Consider the following 20,000-nt stretch of genomic DNA (forward strand, 5'->3'; position numbering starts at 1 on the left):
ACAGTTGGCAGTCCAGGTTGGTTTCCCATCCAGGTATCAAGCACGACCAACAGGACGTAACAGATGAAAACCGGTGTCTTCCTGTTGGCATTCACGGTAAAGATAGAGGTGTACAGCTGGACAAATCAGTCGTTTCGCAGGTGCAAGGTCCAAAACGCCTTGAATTAAAAAAACGTAACCGTTGACCACAACGCAATGCTTTTAACCAAGTTCTCTTTTTAATCTCTGTTTATGGTCAGCCCACCTCTTCTGTCTTAGTTCTCGTACTTCACGTGAGCTGAGCGTCTAATATGAATTGTTACCACGTCCGACTGAGTACCAGAAGACTTACTTTGCCTGAGTATTTTCATTTTCCAATAAAAATAGCAACTACAATCCAGCGACAGATGCTCAATGAAAACAAGATCTGTCTTAGTTTACTCACATCTTCTCCCTTTGGACCCTCGTCTCCTTTGCCGCCAGGATATCCAGGAAGACCCTAAAGAAAAATGATGAGAGAGCTAATAACAAATTCACCGCGCGAGCTCTAGCATCTAACTCTAACGTTGCACACATTGTATCCAACGCACAGAACGAAAACACCTTTTATTACCGTCAAGCATTTAAGTCAAATGTTGCACCGGCTTTCAAGGAAGTAATAGTAGTCATAATAGGGAGTTTAAGCACGCGACGTTTTTGAGCCGCGGACGGCAAGCGGAAGTGAGCAATTTTCCCTTTTAACTTGTCTTGTCACTACCACCTTTATATTGCCAAGTATCTTTCCTCCATTTGAGATGATTAGGTTAAAATTTGGGAGACTCTACTGTCCTGGCATGCAAAATGTTCATTTCCGGTTACCGTCCGCGGCTCAAAAACGTTGCGTGCTTAAACTCCCTAATAACGATAACGATGACGATGGCCATGGTAAGAAGGTTATCTGAAGGTTATCCAGCCGAAAAAGGTTGGAGAGACTGTCACACATTGGTTTTCAATGAAAGGGGAAGACAGGAATACCCAAAGAAAGACCCCTACGAGAAGAGTAGAAGAACTCAATCCTGAAATGACGCCAATCAAGTTCTAGGAATGAAACCCGGGCCACATTAGTAGAAAGACCAGTGCTATTACCCCAACGCCAACCCTAGCCTCTTCATCTTACCCCCCCCCCCCCCCCCCACCCCTCCCCACACACACACACGCGTGAATTGGACCTTTGACGTCCATCAAGTGCAAGATTAAGTGCCCCTGACGCAAAAAATAACTGATGGTTATTTTAAGGACGGTGCCTACTAATTAAAGATATTTTTGCCCCGGTACGTTATTAGGCAGGAAATGTAGATCTTAACAAGTGTTATTGAAATCCAAAAAGAAAATTGGGGGTAACCAAGCATTTTTCAAAGATAATTCATGAATGATATTTGTAAAAAGCTTTAAAATACAAAGCAATGTATGGCGTTCTTTCTCAAATTGACGCCCAATTTTCTTTTTGAACACCAAGAGTACTTACTAAGATCTACTTTCTCCGGATAGTTTTAAACCGCGCAAAAATATCCCTGTACTAGTAGGCATCACCGATAGGAAATCCGAGTATCTAGAGATGCGCAGAACATATGCGCAATAACAATAGTAGGCACCGTCCTTAAAGACCTTCAAAATAAAGAAGACTGATGTTTTCTTGTTTGAAATATCTTTAATTTTAAACCTTTTATGCATGTCAAACTTTACGCTGTGTGTAAAACTTCACTGTCTGAGAACCCCATGCAAAGGGCACGTCAAAGATAATATACTCGGGCGTCAAAGGTAGCAAACTCATAACATACGATGCCATTATCTCCCCTTTGACTGTTCATTTGGCACTCTAAAATCCATTCCTTGTTAAGACAGATGTCTTCAGTTGTTATTAATGAACAAACATCCCGATTTAAAACATTTTAGAGGAAAACACAAACCTCTTCGCCCTTATCTCCTTCAGGTCCTCGTTTCCCTCGATTTCCCTAGCATTAAAAAAAATAAAAACAAAGAAATGCTGTTTTCTCGGGTTTGTCCCAGAAATGAGGCTAAACGCTCCAAAGAATACAAAACTTAAAAACTCTTGAGCAGCGTTGCTGAAGGTAAGAAAAATGAATAAATAAATTTCAAAACACTTGGAAATTTAATACCGGCGTTTCGGCAAAACTACCTTTGTCAAGGTAGTAATCGGTAAATGATTTGAAAATAGCGTATACAAACTAATACGCACGCACGAACGTGTGCGTATTAAGTCATACGCTTGTAATGCACCAGCACGCGCGGCTTTTATGTCAAAGCGTTCGTCCGTGAGTATTAGTTTGTATACGCCATTTTCAAATCATTTTCCGTTTACTACCTTGACAAAGGCAGTTTTGCCGAAACGTCGGTATTAAATTTTCAATTTACAGCGTTTTAAAATTTATTTATTTATGATTGTGCCCCAAAGAATACCCCAACTTCGCAACTTTCGAGGTGAAGCACTTCAGAGGAGATGAAGATATCTTACCTTTGATCCAGGAAGACCTGGATATCCCTGAGGCCCTCTCACTCCCGGTGCACCCTAAAAATAGCAACGTTATATCAATCTAGGATTTTCTGAACAAGGAATAAATAAGAAATAATTTCAGCGTTTTTTGTCAAACACCTTGGAATAGATCCTACGGTGGGAAAAAATAATAAAAAATACGGTTAGATGTTATCTTAGGGTATACTCTGGAGAGCTAATGACGTAACCTCAAAGTTCTTACTCAGGGCTTACCAACTCGAATAAAATTAAAATTCGGAAAACACCGAAGGAAATGCATAGAATTCACAAATTAGCTTTAAAACAAATCGCTAGAAAACATGGCCTGCCATTTGAAGGGATTAATGCGAGGGCGCGTTTTGCAAATGAAAGCAACCGGGGGAGATTTTTATGAGCTTCCTGCGCAATAGAGACGTTTATATATTCACTAGTAAGTGCTATTGAATATATAGAGTGAAGAGTTTCCTGAATTCCAGGCTAAAAGAAAACTCGCCAAGCGGAGACTTTTACTGATGCCTCTGGTAGGAAATGTTTCGTTAGCTAAGCTGGAGTTCCGTTAAACAAAAGACTGTGAAGTCATACTCTGTCTCCCTTTGGTCCTGGCGGTCCCTCAATTCCAGGATATCCCTAAACAAAATCAATGATAGAAAGTCTGTTAATCAATTAATCAATCTGTAATACAAAAATGATAAGAAATGTGGAAGAACACATTTATTTAGGGAAATCTCATTTTTAATTGCTGGAGATCCGCACCTGAAAAAAATGTGTCATTATTTAAAATTGCCTTACAGCCGGAATTCGAGACAAACGAAGAAAAAAAAGGGTGGAAATCCAAGAGTAATACAGTAGAGTAGTTAACGATGATATGGAGGTACAAGTCACTGAAGAAGACCCCAGCATTCTGGAACCACACATACAACGGGGCCTCAATCCGGGTCAAGCATGTCAACGAAGAATGTTGTGGCATAGACTTTTTGATTAAAATAATCGGAAGTGAGACAAATCTGTTCATTGACAGCCTCTATTTCACCACTGGTCGACTATCAAGAGAAACCTTACCATCGTTTAACCTATATGTTTCCTGGTGCATTAAATCTCTTCCATCACAAGACTATTTTGCTTAATTAATTATTGAACCTCTCTTTCGCGTAACTGAGTTTGGACCTGAAACCTACCGGGGTCGCTGGTAAATTAGAGGCCTTAAACAGATTAGGTGCAAATTGATCGGTTGTTCCACCAATGAATGGCCTCTATTTGTTAGTCCGTTAATGGCACCAACATTAATCTGAAATTTAGCATTATGCATGTTCCTGCTTACCGGTACACCGTCGGCGCCTGGAAATCCGGGCAAGCCAATTTTTCCAGCTTCACCCTTCAAATGACAATGGAAGAAAAAATTGAAAAAAATCTCGTGTTGTGACATTTAACAGCATGCAAATCACTTGGAAACTCGGGCCCTCAGTACCCAACTAAGTTGGTCGTTATCAGACATGATTACCGTCCCATTTGTCAGTCTGGTTTCGCGTGTAATTCACAAGTTCGCCGAGTTATTTCTGCAACAATGCCATATTTAGTAGTAGTAGTAGTAGTAGTAGTAGTAGTAGTAGTAGTAGTAGGTTCATTATTTCAAACTTGTAATGATTTTATCGTCAGCATATTCAATTGCTCGAGAAAGGAATTACACCATTCGTCATGAAAACGGTCCTGTCTTAAAGTAACTCACTGCTACATACTTCAAGGTATTTCTCTTAGACCGGACAACTAAGAGGCATGTCTTCTTGACAGAACGCGTGTGCATCAGAGAGTTTGCTTGATAGCATGTTACTAGGATCAGTCATCAGGATGTGTTACTTTGAATACACTAAATCGGCAAGATAACGATCCACAAAAATAAACAAAACATGGCCCTACACGCTTTATCGAAGTGGTAACATCAAGAATATTCTAATACATACCTTCGGCCCTATAGGACCGAGAGGGCCTGGGATACCAGGAGGACCCTGTCATCACATCAAATAACAAACACAATTAGTGCCATAGATTCCAGAAAATAAGGCTTAGGAATGTTTTTTTCTCTCGTGAAAACTCGTATTCATCTACAAGACACGAGATATATGGAAATAATTTTTGCCCACTTCTTGGCGCAATAAATGGAATGAGGGTAATAGGGGGAGGGCGGGGGGTATATTCTAGTCGCTGCACAGAGATGCCTGATACCTCCTTTTCTGATTGATATGGGAAGGGGGTAATCCGCAGCGCAACACTTAATTTGAACGCCAACGTTCCGCGAAATTACTAATTTAAAAAATGACGCCTTAACAGTGTCCGAAATTGCTTGAATCACAGAAAGTTCAGATGGTCCTAAAGATGAGGCTCTCACTAAAATTAAACAAGCTGTTACTTTAACTTACTGGGGGTCCTTTCATGCCTTGAACTCCCTGAATTCCCGGTGCACCTGGAGGACCCTACGAAAAAAATGGAAGCAATTCAAGTTTGCTTTGCTTGTTTAGAGGGAGTTTGTGATCTGCATTGCTTAGAATTGATTGACTCGTATAGCTTCATCCAAAGTTAATTGCGTCTGTCCTTAAAGTACTCATCATGTCAACACAAATTTCTATTTTCTTACTTCTCCGAAATCGTCCCAAATACATCGTGCTGTTTTTGGAACCTTTTGATTTAAATTTCACTTTTTTTAAATAATTGATAATAATTGTCGCGGCTAATCGCCGTCGCAAGTACAGCAACGACGCAGCTCAACAAGGTCGAACCGAAAGCATACTAAGGCGCCTCTGACAGCCGCTATAGGGTCCATGTATGACCTTGGAGCACAGCTTACAGCCAGCTGGAATCAGCTGTATGTTGATTTTTGCCGAGGGGGGAAAACCGGAGAACCCGGAGAAAAACCCTCGAAGCAGAGAAGAGAACCAACACAAACTTAACCCACTTATTGCGTCGGTTCCGGGAATTGAACCTGGGCCACATTGGTGGGAGGCGAGTGCTCTCACCACTGCCCCATCCCTGCTCCCCTTTGCCTGACATCATCACATTTCCACAGCGAGGGAAGCTTTTGCTCAACAAACCAGCTGTTTAGGATGAAATAAATAGAGGCAACAGGAAAGAGAGCATACTCTCTGGCAAGCCGTGTTATGCTTTTTTTGCTTGCTTTATTTTGGCAAAAATAATATTATAATGCTGTGGCTTAGTGTATGATGCAAACTTCTCTCTTCTTCTCTATTAATTAAGTTGAGACTTACCGTGGATCCCGGTGGACCTGGGGGACCTCGATCGCCTGTATTTCCCTGTTGGTAAGAAGCAAATCAGATGCGCAAGCTTAAACATGGAGCGACAACTTTTACAGCGTAAAATCGTCCTTCGAATTAAATGCGATACGAGAGTCACCTCCTACTTTCATTGTAGCAATACAAATTTTTAAGTGGGGTTAACAGCACTTAATCCATTCTTCAGTAATCTGGATAGCTTTTTTCAAACGCGACTGGATTTTTTGGTTTACTGTGAAGTTATTAATTAGCAGGGGCCATGACCAAATTACTGGTGTTAGACATAAAGAGGAGAGAGTTGCCGGACGTTTATAAGAACTTCAAACTGTGTGACAGAGGAACCTGATCGAAATGCTTGTGAAACACACACACATACTGTGCTATACTATGTTTACATCAAATGCGTTATGGACTAAAGCAACGAAAGATCTCTTACCTGTAATCCACGGGGCCCCGGTGGTCCTCTGGGTCCCGTTTCTCCTTGAGGCCCCTGTAAGTAACATCAAAGCTATTTATTTTGAAAGAATGAAGTGTGGCTTACACAGTAAGTTAATGAGAAACATTTTTAATTAATTTTTTTTTTCGGCAGGAAAAAGGTAAACTTGATGGTTTTTGTTATTAAGACACCAATTAAGCGAGAAATTAAAGGTTACATAGGGGAAAAGGTCTGGTCTTTAAGACATGATTTTCAGTCAAGTTATTTTTGCTGCCGCAGTGAGTGAGCCTGAAGCGAACGAGCAAGGCTGCTCTCTAATGGGGAAAACACATTTTTCTTCGAAACGCAAGGGATTGTGGCCAAAGGCGTAAGGAATTGTAATTATGCACGAATGGAAGGATTAAGATGGCGGTATGATGATCAGAGCCTGCCCTATTTTTCATTTCGCTCCTCGTAGCCTCAAACTATAGATAGTTTCAGTGTCACGCAACTTGACAAAAAAATAAATTCGAAATCGTTCAATGAAAGACCAAGAACTTGGAATGTTGTAGGAAAAAATCTTTTAACCACCCCAGGTCTGTGCGGTACATCGTTTCTCAGTTATTTGTTGAAGCGTTTCACGCAACTTTATAGAGTTTTGCATAGCGACTCCACGTGGTCCACCAATATATGGCGGCCTGCAATCAACGGAAAACATCTGGAGTTCACTTTGCAATGAAAGAGCTTGCTTTTCACTCATGAAATAACATACACGTGTATGAACACATCTCCTAATGTACTTGAAAGGCTCAAACTTCATAGGCCAAAAAGGTAAAGTCTCTGTTACGAGCCTAGAAAGGCCCATCCGGCCGGCGCTTATCTCCCGTTTCTGTAGCATGAAGCGACTAGGAGTATTTCTACTCCTCCCTGAATGGGATGCTAGTCCATCGCAGGGTTACCCCCAGCATTTTCGCTGGTATCCATTTACAGACCTGGGTGGAAAGAGGCACCGCGAGATTAAAGTGTCTTGCCCAAGAACACAACACAATGTCCCCGGCCAGGACCCAAACCCGGACAACTCGATCCGGAGTCAAGCACACTAACCATGAGGCCACCGCGCCTCCCACTCAAACTTCATGGAGCTTTTTTTCCCAACTAAATAGCTTTGTATCATAGTGTCACGCAAGGTGACAAATGCTGTATTTTCGAAAAGAAAGACGTCACGAAACTGGAAACTTAAAAAAAAGATTTATTTCTAGATCATCTTCAACTTCCTTTAGATAGAAATTCAAAAGACCTTGCGATTTTGATGTTAGCATTTGATGACATCACTGTGAAAACCATCTATTGTTTTCTGTCTTCTCTCGATGGGGATCCAGAATGAGGTCTAGTTGGGTGTCCACGTTTTGTATTGTCCCTGCTCAAGACGTATTCAAATCTCCCTTTCACTCCACGCACAAACCGTCGTTTAATTACCGCAAGCATAACTGATCATCTCTCTTTCCCTCCCCTCGGCAGCATTTATACCATTTAGGTAAACTAGATAAATTAAATAGCAACAGAAGAATGTTTCCGAAAGGTCCGAATTACACTAGAGACGTTGTAACACAATAAACTGTTTCATAAGACTCCGATAAGCCAATTTTTAAGTCGTGTACTGAGATGTGGACGTTAAGAATGAGAAACTTTCGTAGCGTTCTTTTAAGGGAAGATCTTCGGCGTCGATGGAACCACTTAAGCCCTGTGCAGACTGACGCAACATTGTTGGGCATTACATGTTGCCTCCATTTGCACACCCTGTTGTATGTTGTTGCGTGTTGTCGGGAGTTGTTGCGCGACCTTTGAAACTGCACAAATTTTGAGCCCAGTGTATAGGGACGCAACATTGATGGCCAACAACAATTCTCTATCAGACAACAATGTTAGGAGTTGTTGCAACCGTTTGCACGGAGCGTTAGTCAGAGGTGAAGAATCTGGAAACTGGAATCCAGGCTTGAACGGGACTTGGACTCAAGACCGTGCGATTGCGCTGCAATGAACCATCAAGCGACTTGGGAGCTAAAAGAGTTATCCTGGAACTCCGGATCTCCCAAATGGCTTGATAGGTCAAGCCGTTCTCTACCTTGAATTTACGATTATCGTTAATTTTTAATTTGCTTTGAATTTACTATTATCGTTAATTTAGAAGACTGAAAGCTTGATACGGCTTATGGGAAATGGTCATATATTTTTTAAAAGAAAGCCCAAGTGTATGGACGTAGGACTCGAACCTGGGAATGTTCATTATTAACCCGTCACCAAACCACTTGACCACCACACCGCGAGCTGCTTAGGGACAAATATTTCAAACGCTATTTGATAATGTTGTATCATCACTCGGCGCAAACAACATTAAACACTGCAAAATGTCGGTTTCCAAACTCTACGTCAAGGCTAAACATTTTAAAATCAAAGCATAGGCTTAAATTATTAATCTAGCTTAGGCGGTTAGGCCTAATAATTTTTCAGCAGCGATATTCTATGAGAGACTTAAATAAATGTGTTTTATAGGGTGCACTGTCTTGATCTTCAGTGGTGAAACGGAAAGAAGCAGTTCCTATGGAATAGAAGCTCCGTGTTCAAATCCACTCCACGGATATGATTTTTTTATTTCCTTATTTTCTCTGCTACCATAAGTCCTGGGACACAGTGTCCTAAATTAACGATAATAGTAAATTCAATGCAATGTTAATTTAGAGAGGAGATCATGTTGCATAGGTAGGACTCGGCCATATGTTCGCGTGTTTACATCATCCTAGATGAAATGTATCGCACGAACGCGCAAATTAATAAAAAGATGAGGCACTAAAATAAAACTGTGAAGTTGATTTGTTGTGTGAATTAGCGCTAACAGCTTCGAATGACAAACGTCACAAACGTGATGTTGATGACACAGCGATCTTCAATGAAGAGCCAGCGGTAAAACGACAACAAAAGAAATAGTACTAGACATTCACAGCAGAAGAAATGCAATACACGGCAAAAGCACGTGACCTACCCTCTCCCCGGCAACTCCACTTTGTCCGGAAACCCCTGGTTCTCCCTAACAACAAAGAACATGTTAAATCATTTTTCTGCTGGACAAAAAGACAAAGATTAAAAATAACGCCGGAATGGTGTTTTCATTGGTATTTGTTTCGTTTGTGATGCTTTTAAATTTCCTTTAGTCTCTAGAAAAATGGTTCTTTAAATTAGTCTATTAAAGAAAGAGTTGACACCTACAATAGGCCAAGTATGGGAATTGATGAGCTCCTTCCCTTATCATAATGAGGAGCGTCCCCTTTTGAATTTCTGTTAACATGCCTCTGAGTCGTCATAACCCACACTCCGCTAAACGACACCTACTCTTTCACCAGCTTCGCCTTTATCTCCTTTCTCGCCACGACCACCTGGTAAACCCTAAAAACAAAAAAACAAATCAAATGAGTAACGACTCTTCAAAAACAAGGAGGTTTCCAGACTGAGAGTGGAAGCGGATGACAGAGAAGGAATCATGTACAGTTATATCATTCGCGTCTCTTACTGCGATTTAAATAAAGAAAAGGTCCCACCAAATGGTTTGAACTTAATATCATCTCATTACTGTTTGGCCTAAAGATCATTTCCTATGACGTAACTCTCAACTTTACAACTCACCCGAGGTCCTTTATGTCCCATCATGCCAGGAATACCTTCAAGCCCTCGGTCTCCCTATATAAACCGAACAAACGGAAACAAGAGGTTTTGGTGAAAACAGACAGGGTTTTGATACACTCGTCAATTTGTGTTTCTCAGTGAAGATAAGTTAGAATGCAGTGGTCTGGGATTATTTAATGTTTCTTTAAGTGCGATGACCTTATTCTAAATATACGACTTTCTTTTATTCCCTATCAGACAATTAAGCTGAAATGATTCCAATTCGGAACTGCAGAATTGGTGAGCAGGTGACCTGGAAAAATCGCAAAATATAGTCTGTACCAAACTTAACACTCCATTTTGACAGGCCACGCTGGCTTGTACAAAGAAAACCAGTGTAAATAAAACCAGCGTAAATAATATTAATATTAATTCTGCTATGAGAAGCAGAATAAGCAAAACTTTACCGCAGCGTTCATCCCAAAAAAGGAATCGGTTCCAAAACGAAATCCAGATGTGCCCTAAGGTTCAAATGGTATCAACTATATTGAAATAACCCTCGCCTTATTCTTCGCTGAGACCCATTACCTTCAATTCCTTTGATCTTAACACTAAAAACGGTAGAGAGCTGCCATGAAATATCTAGTGGATAGCTTAACAAGACTGGATGAACAGGAATTGTAAGGAAACTACCTGGAAGTATCAGCACCTCTAAAGCTCGCTAGTAAAACGCAAACTTCATTCAGCTTTAATTTTTTTGTGAAATGGTAGCTTCATATCTAAGTCGCCTTTAAATATCATGTCCATGAAGCTCACTAAAGGAAGGTACCTTTTCTCCAATGGGTCCGGGGGGTCCTCGCGGCCCGTCAGGTCCTGAGGGACCCTACAAGGAAAATAGGTTTTATTAGCGCCAAATACCTTAAGAAATGAGATGATTGATTTACATAAGCATTTGCATTACTTTAAGCCTAAATATTCCAACATCAGTCACAATTGAGGCCCCACTCTATTAGCTCGTTTAGAGTTTCACCCTCATTTAATAATATGGCAGATTATTCATAAATGCCATAAGGTTGTTGCAGGTTCTAGGGTCTGATAACTTTATCCAGTAGATAAGCCAGTATCTGGAGTTTCAGCATGTAAACAATACCTACGATTTTTGATTGCTTCAGATTCCTTACGAAAATTCTTGCATTCTGAGCGCCCAATAATATCTACGTCAACGGTCTAACAATAGAACCATTAAGCAACGAGGATATCGACGATAACGACTACGGCACCGGGACTCTTTTCGCTTGTAAAATGTCGGTATGATACCTGTCGTGTGCTCATGTTCTCAAAGGAAACCTCAAGATGGCCAGCTCACGTCGTTGTTTTAAATAAGGATGACGGCCAAAAATGCCTCAAATGCAAAAAGCCTGTGTTGTGCGAGCAGAGTCATTTTTCTTCTTCATTAAACATATAGTTCTTGTCATTTTTAGTGTCTTTTTCGACATACTCCGTTGTACAAAGTCCCTAATAGTGAATAGTGGAGAAATTATATCACATCCGTTTTAGTGCTGTATTTGTAAAAAAGGACAATCCATTTATGACTTGTCACTGACCGGTTTTCCAGACGTTCCCATGGGACCGCGATTGCCTTGATTACCGGGGGGTCCCTATGAAAAGATCAAATGATGTCTGACATTACAAACACATTGCGCGGAGATTTAAAACCAAAGATATCAAAACATGCTCTAGGGTTAATGATGTATTAAAGGAAAACGTACAGACGATATCTATTTTAGCTCTTTCACGCAATATAAAATGCGTTGTAAGTAAAGTAAATCTCTGACTGATTCCACGCGAATCTTTTTTCTTACAAGCCACAAAAACAGGTCTCAGGGAACAGCAAAGTACTTACAGGGGATCCAGGATCTCCTTGGGATCCTTTTTCACCCGCTTCACCGGGAAGACCCTAGGAAAGACAGAGAAAAAGACAATCTTTTTTAAGTCAGGCAGATGATTGGTTTATGATGTCACTGTTGTTTCAATTCCACAGGCCAGTCACCGGTGAGTAAAATGTAACAACAATTGGTCGCATTTAAAATACATACAAAAAACATATGAACTTAATTTTTCAAGGAAAAGAGCGTTTTTTTATGACTTTCTTTTAAGTTTACGTTCTCGAAGCATTTTATGCACATGAGAAAATTCTGAAGGACTTCACTCAGTCTGCTAGGAAACGCTTATTCTATGCCCTGACATGAAATAATTATAATAAGTGTTAAAGAAAAAGTTTTTCAGAAATTATCAGACATGGAAATTCAGATTCAATCTGGTTCTAGTTCTTTATTTAAAACTCGTTAAAAAGCTTCAGCAATTACAACAGTATTCTAATTAGGTATACAATAATATAATATCGTAGGAATCAAAATTACTATTAAAATACTGTTTAACAAGATTGCCGAGTGAGAATCCGACGATTGGTCCCATTTTAGTGTGCCGAGAAGCAACCTTGAACTAACTTCATAGTTGGCTTGCAGAATATCCCTAGCGGCACGTTTTTGGATTTTTTTTTACAAACGGGACCACAGTAATCGAAATGAGGTTGGATCAAGGCCTGTACTGCAGTGGATTGAGGGATGGGGGCCCAATACGCCACAGAGCACCGATTGCAGAGGATACCTTTCTACAAACTTCGTTGATGTGGTTCGACCATGATTACTGTATGCAACTTCGCTAGCTTTTCCTCTTGTTGAAGCCGACCACTTCACCTTAGTTTCTCCTGTTATTGGGAGTAAGCTATATAATCTACAAGTGGGCCTTTTTTTCCTTGCCTACATAAAAGCAAATCATTAAGGCCCAGGGACACAGCTTCAAAGATTGCTTCAAAATCCATTCTATTTTACTGAAGAGTGATGTTGAAACCGTTTAACAACCCCTTTTTCTGTCTTCAATCATGCAGAATCGAAGTTGAATCGTTGTTGAATGAGTTAAGAAGAGTTTAAGTTTTGCTATAGTATCATTAACATTTCTTTTGTTTTCCCGAATGTTGAATGACGTCGAAGCGGTTTCCCACCCACTGTATGCGCGAGCGTACTAAGCGTTCTCTCAAGGACGAATTCAGTTTGAATGATAATGATGGGCTGAAACCGTTAAACTCCCCCAGAGTTCAAAAAATTTGAAAAGATATAGGAGCAAATGTTAAACTTATTTGCCTGGCCTTAACAAAAAAGAGGAAAAGACAGGTACACATCGGCAACGCAAAAAGGTAGCACTCACTGGTGAGCCACGCTGTCCTCTGGGGCCACGAACTCCGGGGTCTCCAGGCTAACGAAAAAAGAGAGCATCATGATAGAAATAACCCTATAATCCTGTACAATAAGTAAAACAGTTGTTTCGGGGGCACTTTTGACGATTTCACTCTCGCAGTCGTTACTGTACATTGAAATTCTCGCGTTCAGGAGGGATCAAACAGGACATAGGAATAGCCGTAAACTGGGAAATCGCTTTGAATTCATTTTTCTCATCTAACGAACCGTTTGACCTTGAACTCCGGCTTAAAAGCTATCCAGGAAAGAAGAGTTCCTTCGGACTGGGAAAAGTTGGACGGACTTGAAACCGAAAGGGACTGAGAAGAAAGAAAGAAGGAGATAATGGGTTTAATACCTACCACTGAAGGAGGTTCGACGACAAGGCCACCGGCCACTGGGCCTGGACCCTTTTCATTTGATCCCTGTAGTCTACTCCATCGCTGCAATGAATTAAATGAATTGTTCACTGGGATAGTCTCTCTGAAACTCAACACCATTCTTTCTATCGGATGTTCATTTGTGCCTGTGAGAATCTCTATAATAGATGCGGGAGTGCCAAAAAATGCGCCATGATGGAATACGATAGATGACATGAGTGAGACGCTAAACAAAAGAATGAAGGTCAAAATGGATTTCAGGCGTGTAAAGAGTTTACTTACAACGAAGATCCCATCTCCGGGGGGTCCAGGAGGCCCGGGAGGTCCAGCAGAACCGGGGGGTCCTGGGGAGCCCTAGGAAAGAACAAAACTTGAGATCAGGTTAGAACAATCTCCAAATAGGATAACGAAAGACGTTATGTGATTTTCATTCTGCTATTTCTCGCTAACGATTTCTTGCAGTCAGCGATTTTTTTAAGAATTCCATGGTTAGAAAAAAAAGAGAAAAACGAAAACTGCGTGCGAAAAACTCGTGGGAGCTGAGGTCGAGGCAAGGCGCTTTTCCTTGCCGCCTATCTGGGAGAATGGAACGGACTTTGGAGTAATCGTTCTCTGTTTTTAGATTCATTTTCTCATTGTGTTTACCGTTTGATTCATACATGTAACTGTGCGTTGATTGGCTAAGAGAAATAAGTTTCGGCAAGACAGATGTGCTAAATGCAGATGAAATGAGGAAACGAAAACTCCAAGGAGAGATACGCAGTTGTAGGCTCCGAGTTTCATTTTTAAAGGGTTTAGCAACTTTAAACGATTTTGCTGTTAATCATTTCATTTTAAAACAATTAATATCATTTTGCGATACTAAAGGCAACAAACCTGAGATCCGATGTTTCCCCTTTCTCCGTCATAACCTTTCGAGCCCTTCGGCCCAGGCGGTCCCTAGTAATTAAGAAACGATATACATAATCTTATCCCAAGAGGCCAGTTTTTTATTCTCACAGCTGGACTGGAAGTAACACGAGATGTAGGCTAATGCATGTATCACTCGTTTCCAAGGGACGTCTGGCAGCTAAGAGGGTCAAACGGTCTTGGGGACGGAATGCCAATTTGTGAGAATAGGAAAATAGTCTTAAGCGAGCCAGATGACTGATACTGGAGACGACCCCACTTGAGAAAATAATCCCGTCACGCTATCCTCCACAATTTGGGAAAGACAACTTAATTAGACATAAATTTATCAAGAAACGTTCCCTAGACAACAACAGTACATACCGCAACACCAGGAGTCCCAGGAATTCCTCTCTCCCCTTTGATCTAAAATTAAAAAGACACTCACCAAGTTATAAAAAGCTAGTGACCGTAACCTTAAGGGGTGTAAGGAAGTTTTCTCCTTAACTGTCCGTCTCTGAACTCCTTCTCCTCCTCTATCCTCCTCCTCCAAAATCAGACCCGAAGTCACAGTAAACACTAAGCCTAAAACAATCGTTACCTTTTCCTGAAAATCCTGATTTTAGACGCAATCCATCACTATGTACTGATCTATTCAGTTTTAGCCTCAAATGTAAATCTATTTCAAATTCGAATGACAGAGTGCACCGCTAGAAAACCTTGCTCCTCCCAGCAACACTTATAGGATATAAAGATTTACGTGGTAGTACCACCCAGGGTCCCGAAAACTTTCCGGGCCCAAAAAGCAATTCGTGAAACTATGATCTGCCACTTATGAAAAATTGATCTTTGAACATGTTTGCGAGACCAGTGAAAACGAAACAATTGCAGAGTTTCATGACGAGAAACGATTTCCTTTTGAAGGTACAAAGTGTTTATGTCACCCGAAATACGCCCGAAAAGTTTCGGGACTTTCGAGAAACGGCCACCTGGGGCCCGTTTCTCGAAAGTCCCGAAAACTTTTCGGGCCCGAGAAGCCACTTGTGAAACTGCCAACCGCTTGTTTTGGAAAGCCGATCTTTTAACATGTTTTCAAGGTAACAAAAAGAAAAATAACTGTGAAGTTTGACGAATTAAATGCTTTCCGTTCTTGAGTTACAAAGGGAATTGCGACACCCGAAAATGGCCCGTAAAGTTTCGGGACTTTTGAGAAACGGCCTCCTGGTCTTAATAACATAACCATGCGGATACTCAGGCTTGGGTACGTTTGAGAAGCATGACTCAAAAATAAATCCACTTACATATCGGACATTATTAATGATCTGTACACTGGGCTGAGAACCTTGCTGAGCAGCGCCACTCAAGAAAGGTGCGTAGGGCAACGGAGTATCACAGTCTGGCGTGAAATCCTTGCAGTAGGAGAGAACCTTGAACACATCTGGAGCAATCAACAGCTGCTGTAAGGAGCCCTTCAAAGAAACAAAATATTGGCAGTTGATTTGACTGACATCTTTGACGAGAATAGAGCGCATGAGATTCAAAATACTTCACTAAAACAATTGGTGGATGAAGATGTTTTTTTCTCCGCAGATGACAGCTGTTAGACAGACTGAAGTTGTGTACAATTAATTACGTATCCGCCGGCCACGATCCTCAGTTTGAGATTCGACTCACCGAAGCTCAAGCATTAAAAAAGTGGAGGTTTAGTTCTTCAAATAGCAAAAAATACACTTGCGTAAAGATCGGAGTAATAAATAAGCGTAGGACCTCATTTTCTGCTTTAATAATAAAAAGCACAATCTTGATGAAGGAATCTTGTTATTTTTGGTTTGAAGTAAAGACCTGCTGTTTTCAGACGTTCGCGCACTTTAGGGAAACGACTTTGGGCGAGTTCATCAAAACCCCTTGAAGGTTATTTGGCGTCTGTCTGCATGATGATCAGCACATGTCTTAACTACTCGCGAAAAAGACAATTTCTCACAACTGTCCAACATGCGTAGGGGTTATGTGTGTTAAGAGAGACAAAAAAAAACGGCCATTTTACAAAATCATATTTATATATACCATATAAATCCGTAACCGTTGATGTTTTCTTATCAATAGCCATACCTGCCCCTATCTGCTTGAATTGTTTGTAATATTCATACCTTAAACTGCCCACCAAGTCTAACAATAGCGCTTTGACTGAAGCTAGGGTTGAATCCCTTTGGCTTTCTCACACGAACTTTGGGTTTCACACAGTCTACAGACAATTCGACGTGTTTCCTCTGGACTGCAAAAGCTACCCTGTGCCACGCCCCATCCGCTAAGTTTTCCTCGACTCCAACACGCAATGGATTTCTCCCTCGACGCCTGTATTCAAACTCCACGGGATTCAAGCTGAAAGAAAGACTTTGCTCGGCGTCGATTATCGTAAACAAGTCTTCCCTGTTGTCAGGTTGCACTTTAACGGTGACAAATAAAATGAATTCATCTGGGATGCCATTAGGAAACAGTGAATCCAAAGTTGTGTTAATCATTGTGTCCGTTGAGGACAGATCGTACGCAACATCCCGAGCCCGCTGATCTTCGGAGAAGGGCAGGGGTCTGCTTTCGCACAGTCCAGTCGTCTCGATATTGAGTTCATGTAAGGTCCATTGAAACTCCTGCACCAAATCCGCGATGCCATCTGTATCTATAAAGTTAAGGACACAAATATAACAGAAAATATGAGAACAATTTGAAACACAAACATAACTTACAAGGTTGGGAATCACCAAAACAGTTTGCCGGTGACAGTAAATCTTTGCTGTTTCACTAATGCTTTGAAGGAAGCTTGATAAAAGTGGACAAATCAATGCAAGCACTCTGATTTCTGTCCAATGTATCCAGCTTAACGGAAAAATCAATTCTTTCCAAAGGCTTTCGAGACTTCTTACTAACAAGAATCATTTCTCCACTGTAAGCATCATAACTGATTCCTGTCGCCCTTAAAACGTAAAACAACTCCCACGCCAACTATTTAATGTTATCTTTGTGAGGCGTTCGGTTAATTGCGCAATACCAATTACATTCTGAAGGATGAGGAAAGGCGAGGAAGAGGGGGTTGATTAAGGATAAGTGAAAGTGTCCCAACGCTTTGACTAAGAGTCAACTTATCGACTTAACAAGAATACCAAATCGGGCGTAGTTGCTGCGTCAGATGCTGCAACTAAACATTTCAAACTGTTCTGTGGCCATGTGATCCCTAGTGGCTGGTGCATGACTTTACCTTACCCTATTACAATCCTTTAAAATGACGTACAACTATTACACATCCATTTCATGCTACTTCACAACAGAAACAACCACTTTCAAGTCTGTTTAAAACAGACGTTTTCATTAACGTTAATTTATTATATGGTTACACGTTATTCACATTAAAAATTGCTCCGGCATATGCCTGTGTTTCATCCAAGGTCTCCTTGTTTCACCCTATACAATCAATCGCAGCAGTACACATTTCCGTCAGTAGCCGTAAGGGGCATTTCCATAGGGACCCAAGAGATGAAAAGGCTAGAAAACATCAGCAGAGGCGCATTCAAAAGGCGCTGCAGTAGAAGAGAAGGTGCCAAGATGCAGCCATTATTCTGAAAAAAAATTGTTCTGTAAAAATTCCTCTTTTTCTTTGCCGGCCCAGATGCCTTTGAAAACTTGTAATTCTTACTGTTTCAACAAAACCTTTCGCGCAATTTTTAGACTACGAAAAAAGCAAAAAGCAAAAAGGAATATGGGCCGCCCCGTTTATCCCCCATTGTGTTTCCGCGCCTGCGCTGCTCGCTCACGCCAAAGACGACAACAACCCAGTTGTGTGACTGTAATGCAGCGTTTTAATGCTTCTTTATTGTCAAAAAGGGAATACAAGATAACATTGAGCCAAATACGCTTATAACTGATCAGGCTCCTCGGAAAATTTTGGAACCCCAGTGGAAAACAGTAGAATACATTTTTTTTTTCAAAGGGAAGCGCGGACTCTTCAGAAAGAGCATGAAAATGACGTTCGTCTGGCATTGCGACGGTTTGACCTCAGTCATGACAATGATTTACTGTTATATTCCAGATCAAGTTTCGCTTTTCATTGAACACGGCGTTTCATAGCAGGACATTATTGTTTTTTGGATCAAAACAGGAGAATTTAGTTAAAAGACTCAAAAGTAAATAAAATTCGGTTACAAAATTGGTTGATTGCTTAATTTTTTAACAAAAATGATCAATTATCTCTAAGACTGTAGACAATACACCTTTGTTTTTGGGGAAAAAAATCAAATAATCTCTCGCGAAAACGTTTCAAACTGGAATCAACGCAAAGTACACAAAAGATACGCATGGTTTCTGCTGGCTTTCCAAAGGAAGTTTTGAGTTTTTAGGAATTATCAAAACTGATCCGAAGGAAGCATGACTTACTTATCAACAAAGGGATTTTCCAATTGCCAACTCCACAAATCGAGGAATACCTTGACTGAAAGACGATTTACACATCTACATGGTAAAATGTCTTGAAGTACCACCGAAAACAATAAACTACATCAAAATTTCCCTATCAACTTTAAAAAGAAAGACAAAAATATGTGCATGGGAAAAATAATCACGCGATTGTGACATACACGTTCATTATTAACCAGTTCGCCTTACAAAAATCGAAATCAACGTAAAGTGATATTGCCAACAATCAAAGAAGTGAATAATTCGAGTCATACCAAAGAGAAATATTGTTGAATGAACCACACTAAAAGCACGATTCAACGCAAACACCATATTTCAACTTTAAAATTAATTTGATAAAGGATAGAGACCTCTGTGTTCTGTCAAGATTGCATTACTAAAACGCGCAAGAAGGTAGCACAGCAAGTCTGCTACTCTATTCATGAAACTCGCCTGGCAACAGTTAAACCATTAGCAGTCATTTACAGAGAATACTAAGTAGCTAATTATATAATTTACATACTTTGAAGGGACGGACCATCCAGAGACGACACATCATAGACGAAGAGAAGAGATAACACGATAGCAGCGCCGAGCCCCTGTAAACTATATTATAGATCACAGAATTAACATGAATCCAAGCGATTTTCGTTGGGAAAAGTTCTAGATTTGCCGCCTTACCAGGGAAACATGGCTATCGTCTGTTTCTTCCCAGATACAGGTCCGTCTGTGCAGCAATAATACAAACGCTGGAAGGCGAATTAAGCACAGAGGCTTCCAGTATTCATGTAAGGAGCATTGTTGTTGGAGAATTTGATAGCTGATTGGTTCAATATTATCCCGCGCGTAATTTCACAAATGCACGCGAAACAAAAAGCAGAACGGCGTATATAAGCTGACAGACCCTGTCAGACTGTCGACTGGAGAGATTCTGCGCCGCACTCATTTTGGGCCTTGAAGAAATTAAGAGCTGGGCTGATATAATTGACGATTCTTTGTGTTGTTTCCTTTTATTTTGTTGTAGGTATCACAGAGAAATATAATAGACAAAGGAAAACCAAGAAAACCTAAATACAGAAAAATACCCTGTAAGGACTGTGAGATCTGCACTGAAGTTGGCATAATCCTTCCCGTTTGCTTTGC

The 20,000-nt window shown here is 40.7% G+C and overlaps 1 protein-coding gene across 1 annotated transcript in view; it reads right to left on the minus strand.

Annotated features, from left to right (window-relative positions):
• LOC138021332 (collagen alpha-1(V) chain-like) overlaps positions 1-19,672 on the minus strand; it is a 57,057-nt gene extending 37,385 nt beyond the window's left edge. Inside the window, exons 1-24 of the mRNA XM_068868180.1 lie at positions 19,539-19,672; positions 19,381-19,463; positions 16,565-17,091; positions 15,719-15,886; positions 14,802-14,843; positions 14,406-14,468; positions 13,812-13,883; positions 13,512-13,592; positions 13,121-13,168; positions 11,760-11,813; positions 11,461-11,514; positions 10,686-10,739; positions 9,878-9,931; positions 9,587-9,640; positions 9,240-9,284; positions 6,224-6,277; positions 5,764-5,808; positions 4,921-4,974; positions 4,465-4,509; positions 3,828-3,881; positions 3,092-3,136; positions 2,492-2,545; positions 1,926-1,970; positions 425-478 (exon numbers count right to left, since the gene is read on the minus strand). Of these exons, the coding sequence (XP_068724281.1) occupies positions 425-478; positions 1,926-1,970; positions 2,492-2,545; positions 3,092-3,136; positions 3,828-3,881; positions 4,465-4,509; positions 4,921-4,974; positions 5,764-5,808; positions 6,224-6,277; positions 9,240-9,284; positions 9,587-9,640; positions 9,878-9,931; positions 10,686-10,739; positions 11,461-11,514; positions 11,760-11,813; positions 13,121-13,168; positions 13,512-13,592; positions 13,812-13,883; positions 14,406-14,468; positions 14,802-14,843; positions 15,719-15,886; positions 16,565-17,091; positions 19,381-19,463; positions 19,539-19,549 (1,860 nt within the window). The 5' untranslated portion in view covers positions 19,550-19,672. The remainder of the gene's footprint in view (positions 1-424; positions 479-1,925; positions 1,971-2,491; positions 2,546-3,091; positions 3,137-3,827; positions 3,882-4,464; positions 4,510-4,920; positions 4,975-5,763; positions 5,809-6,223; positions 6,278-9,239; positions 9,285-9,586; positions 9,641-9,877; positions 9,932-10,685; positions 10,740-11,460; positions 11,515-11,759; positions 11,814-13,120; positions 13,169-13,511; positions 13,593-13,811; positions 13,884-14,405; positions 14,469-14,801; positions 14,844-15,718; positions 15,887-16,564; positions 17,092-19,380; positions 19,464-19,538) is intronic.
• Between the last annotated feature and the right edge of the window lie 328 nt (positions 19,673-20,000).

Source organism: Montipora capricornis, chromosome 2 (assembly GCF_036669925.1).
Source record: "Montipora capricornis isolate CH-2021 chromosome 2, ASM3666992v2, whole genome shotgun sequence".
In the NCBI taxonomy this organism is placed as follows: domain Eukaryota; kingdom Metazoa; phylum Cnidaria; class Anthozoa; order Scleractinia; family Acroporidae; genus Montipora; species Montipora capricornis.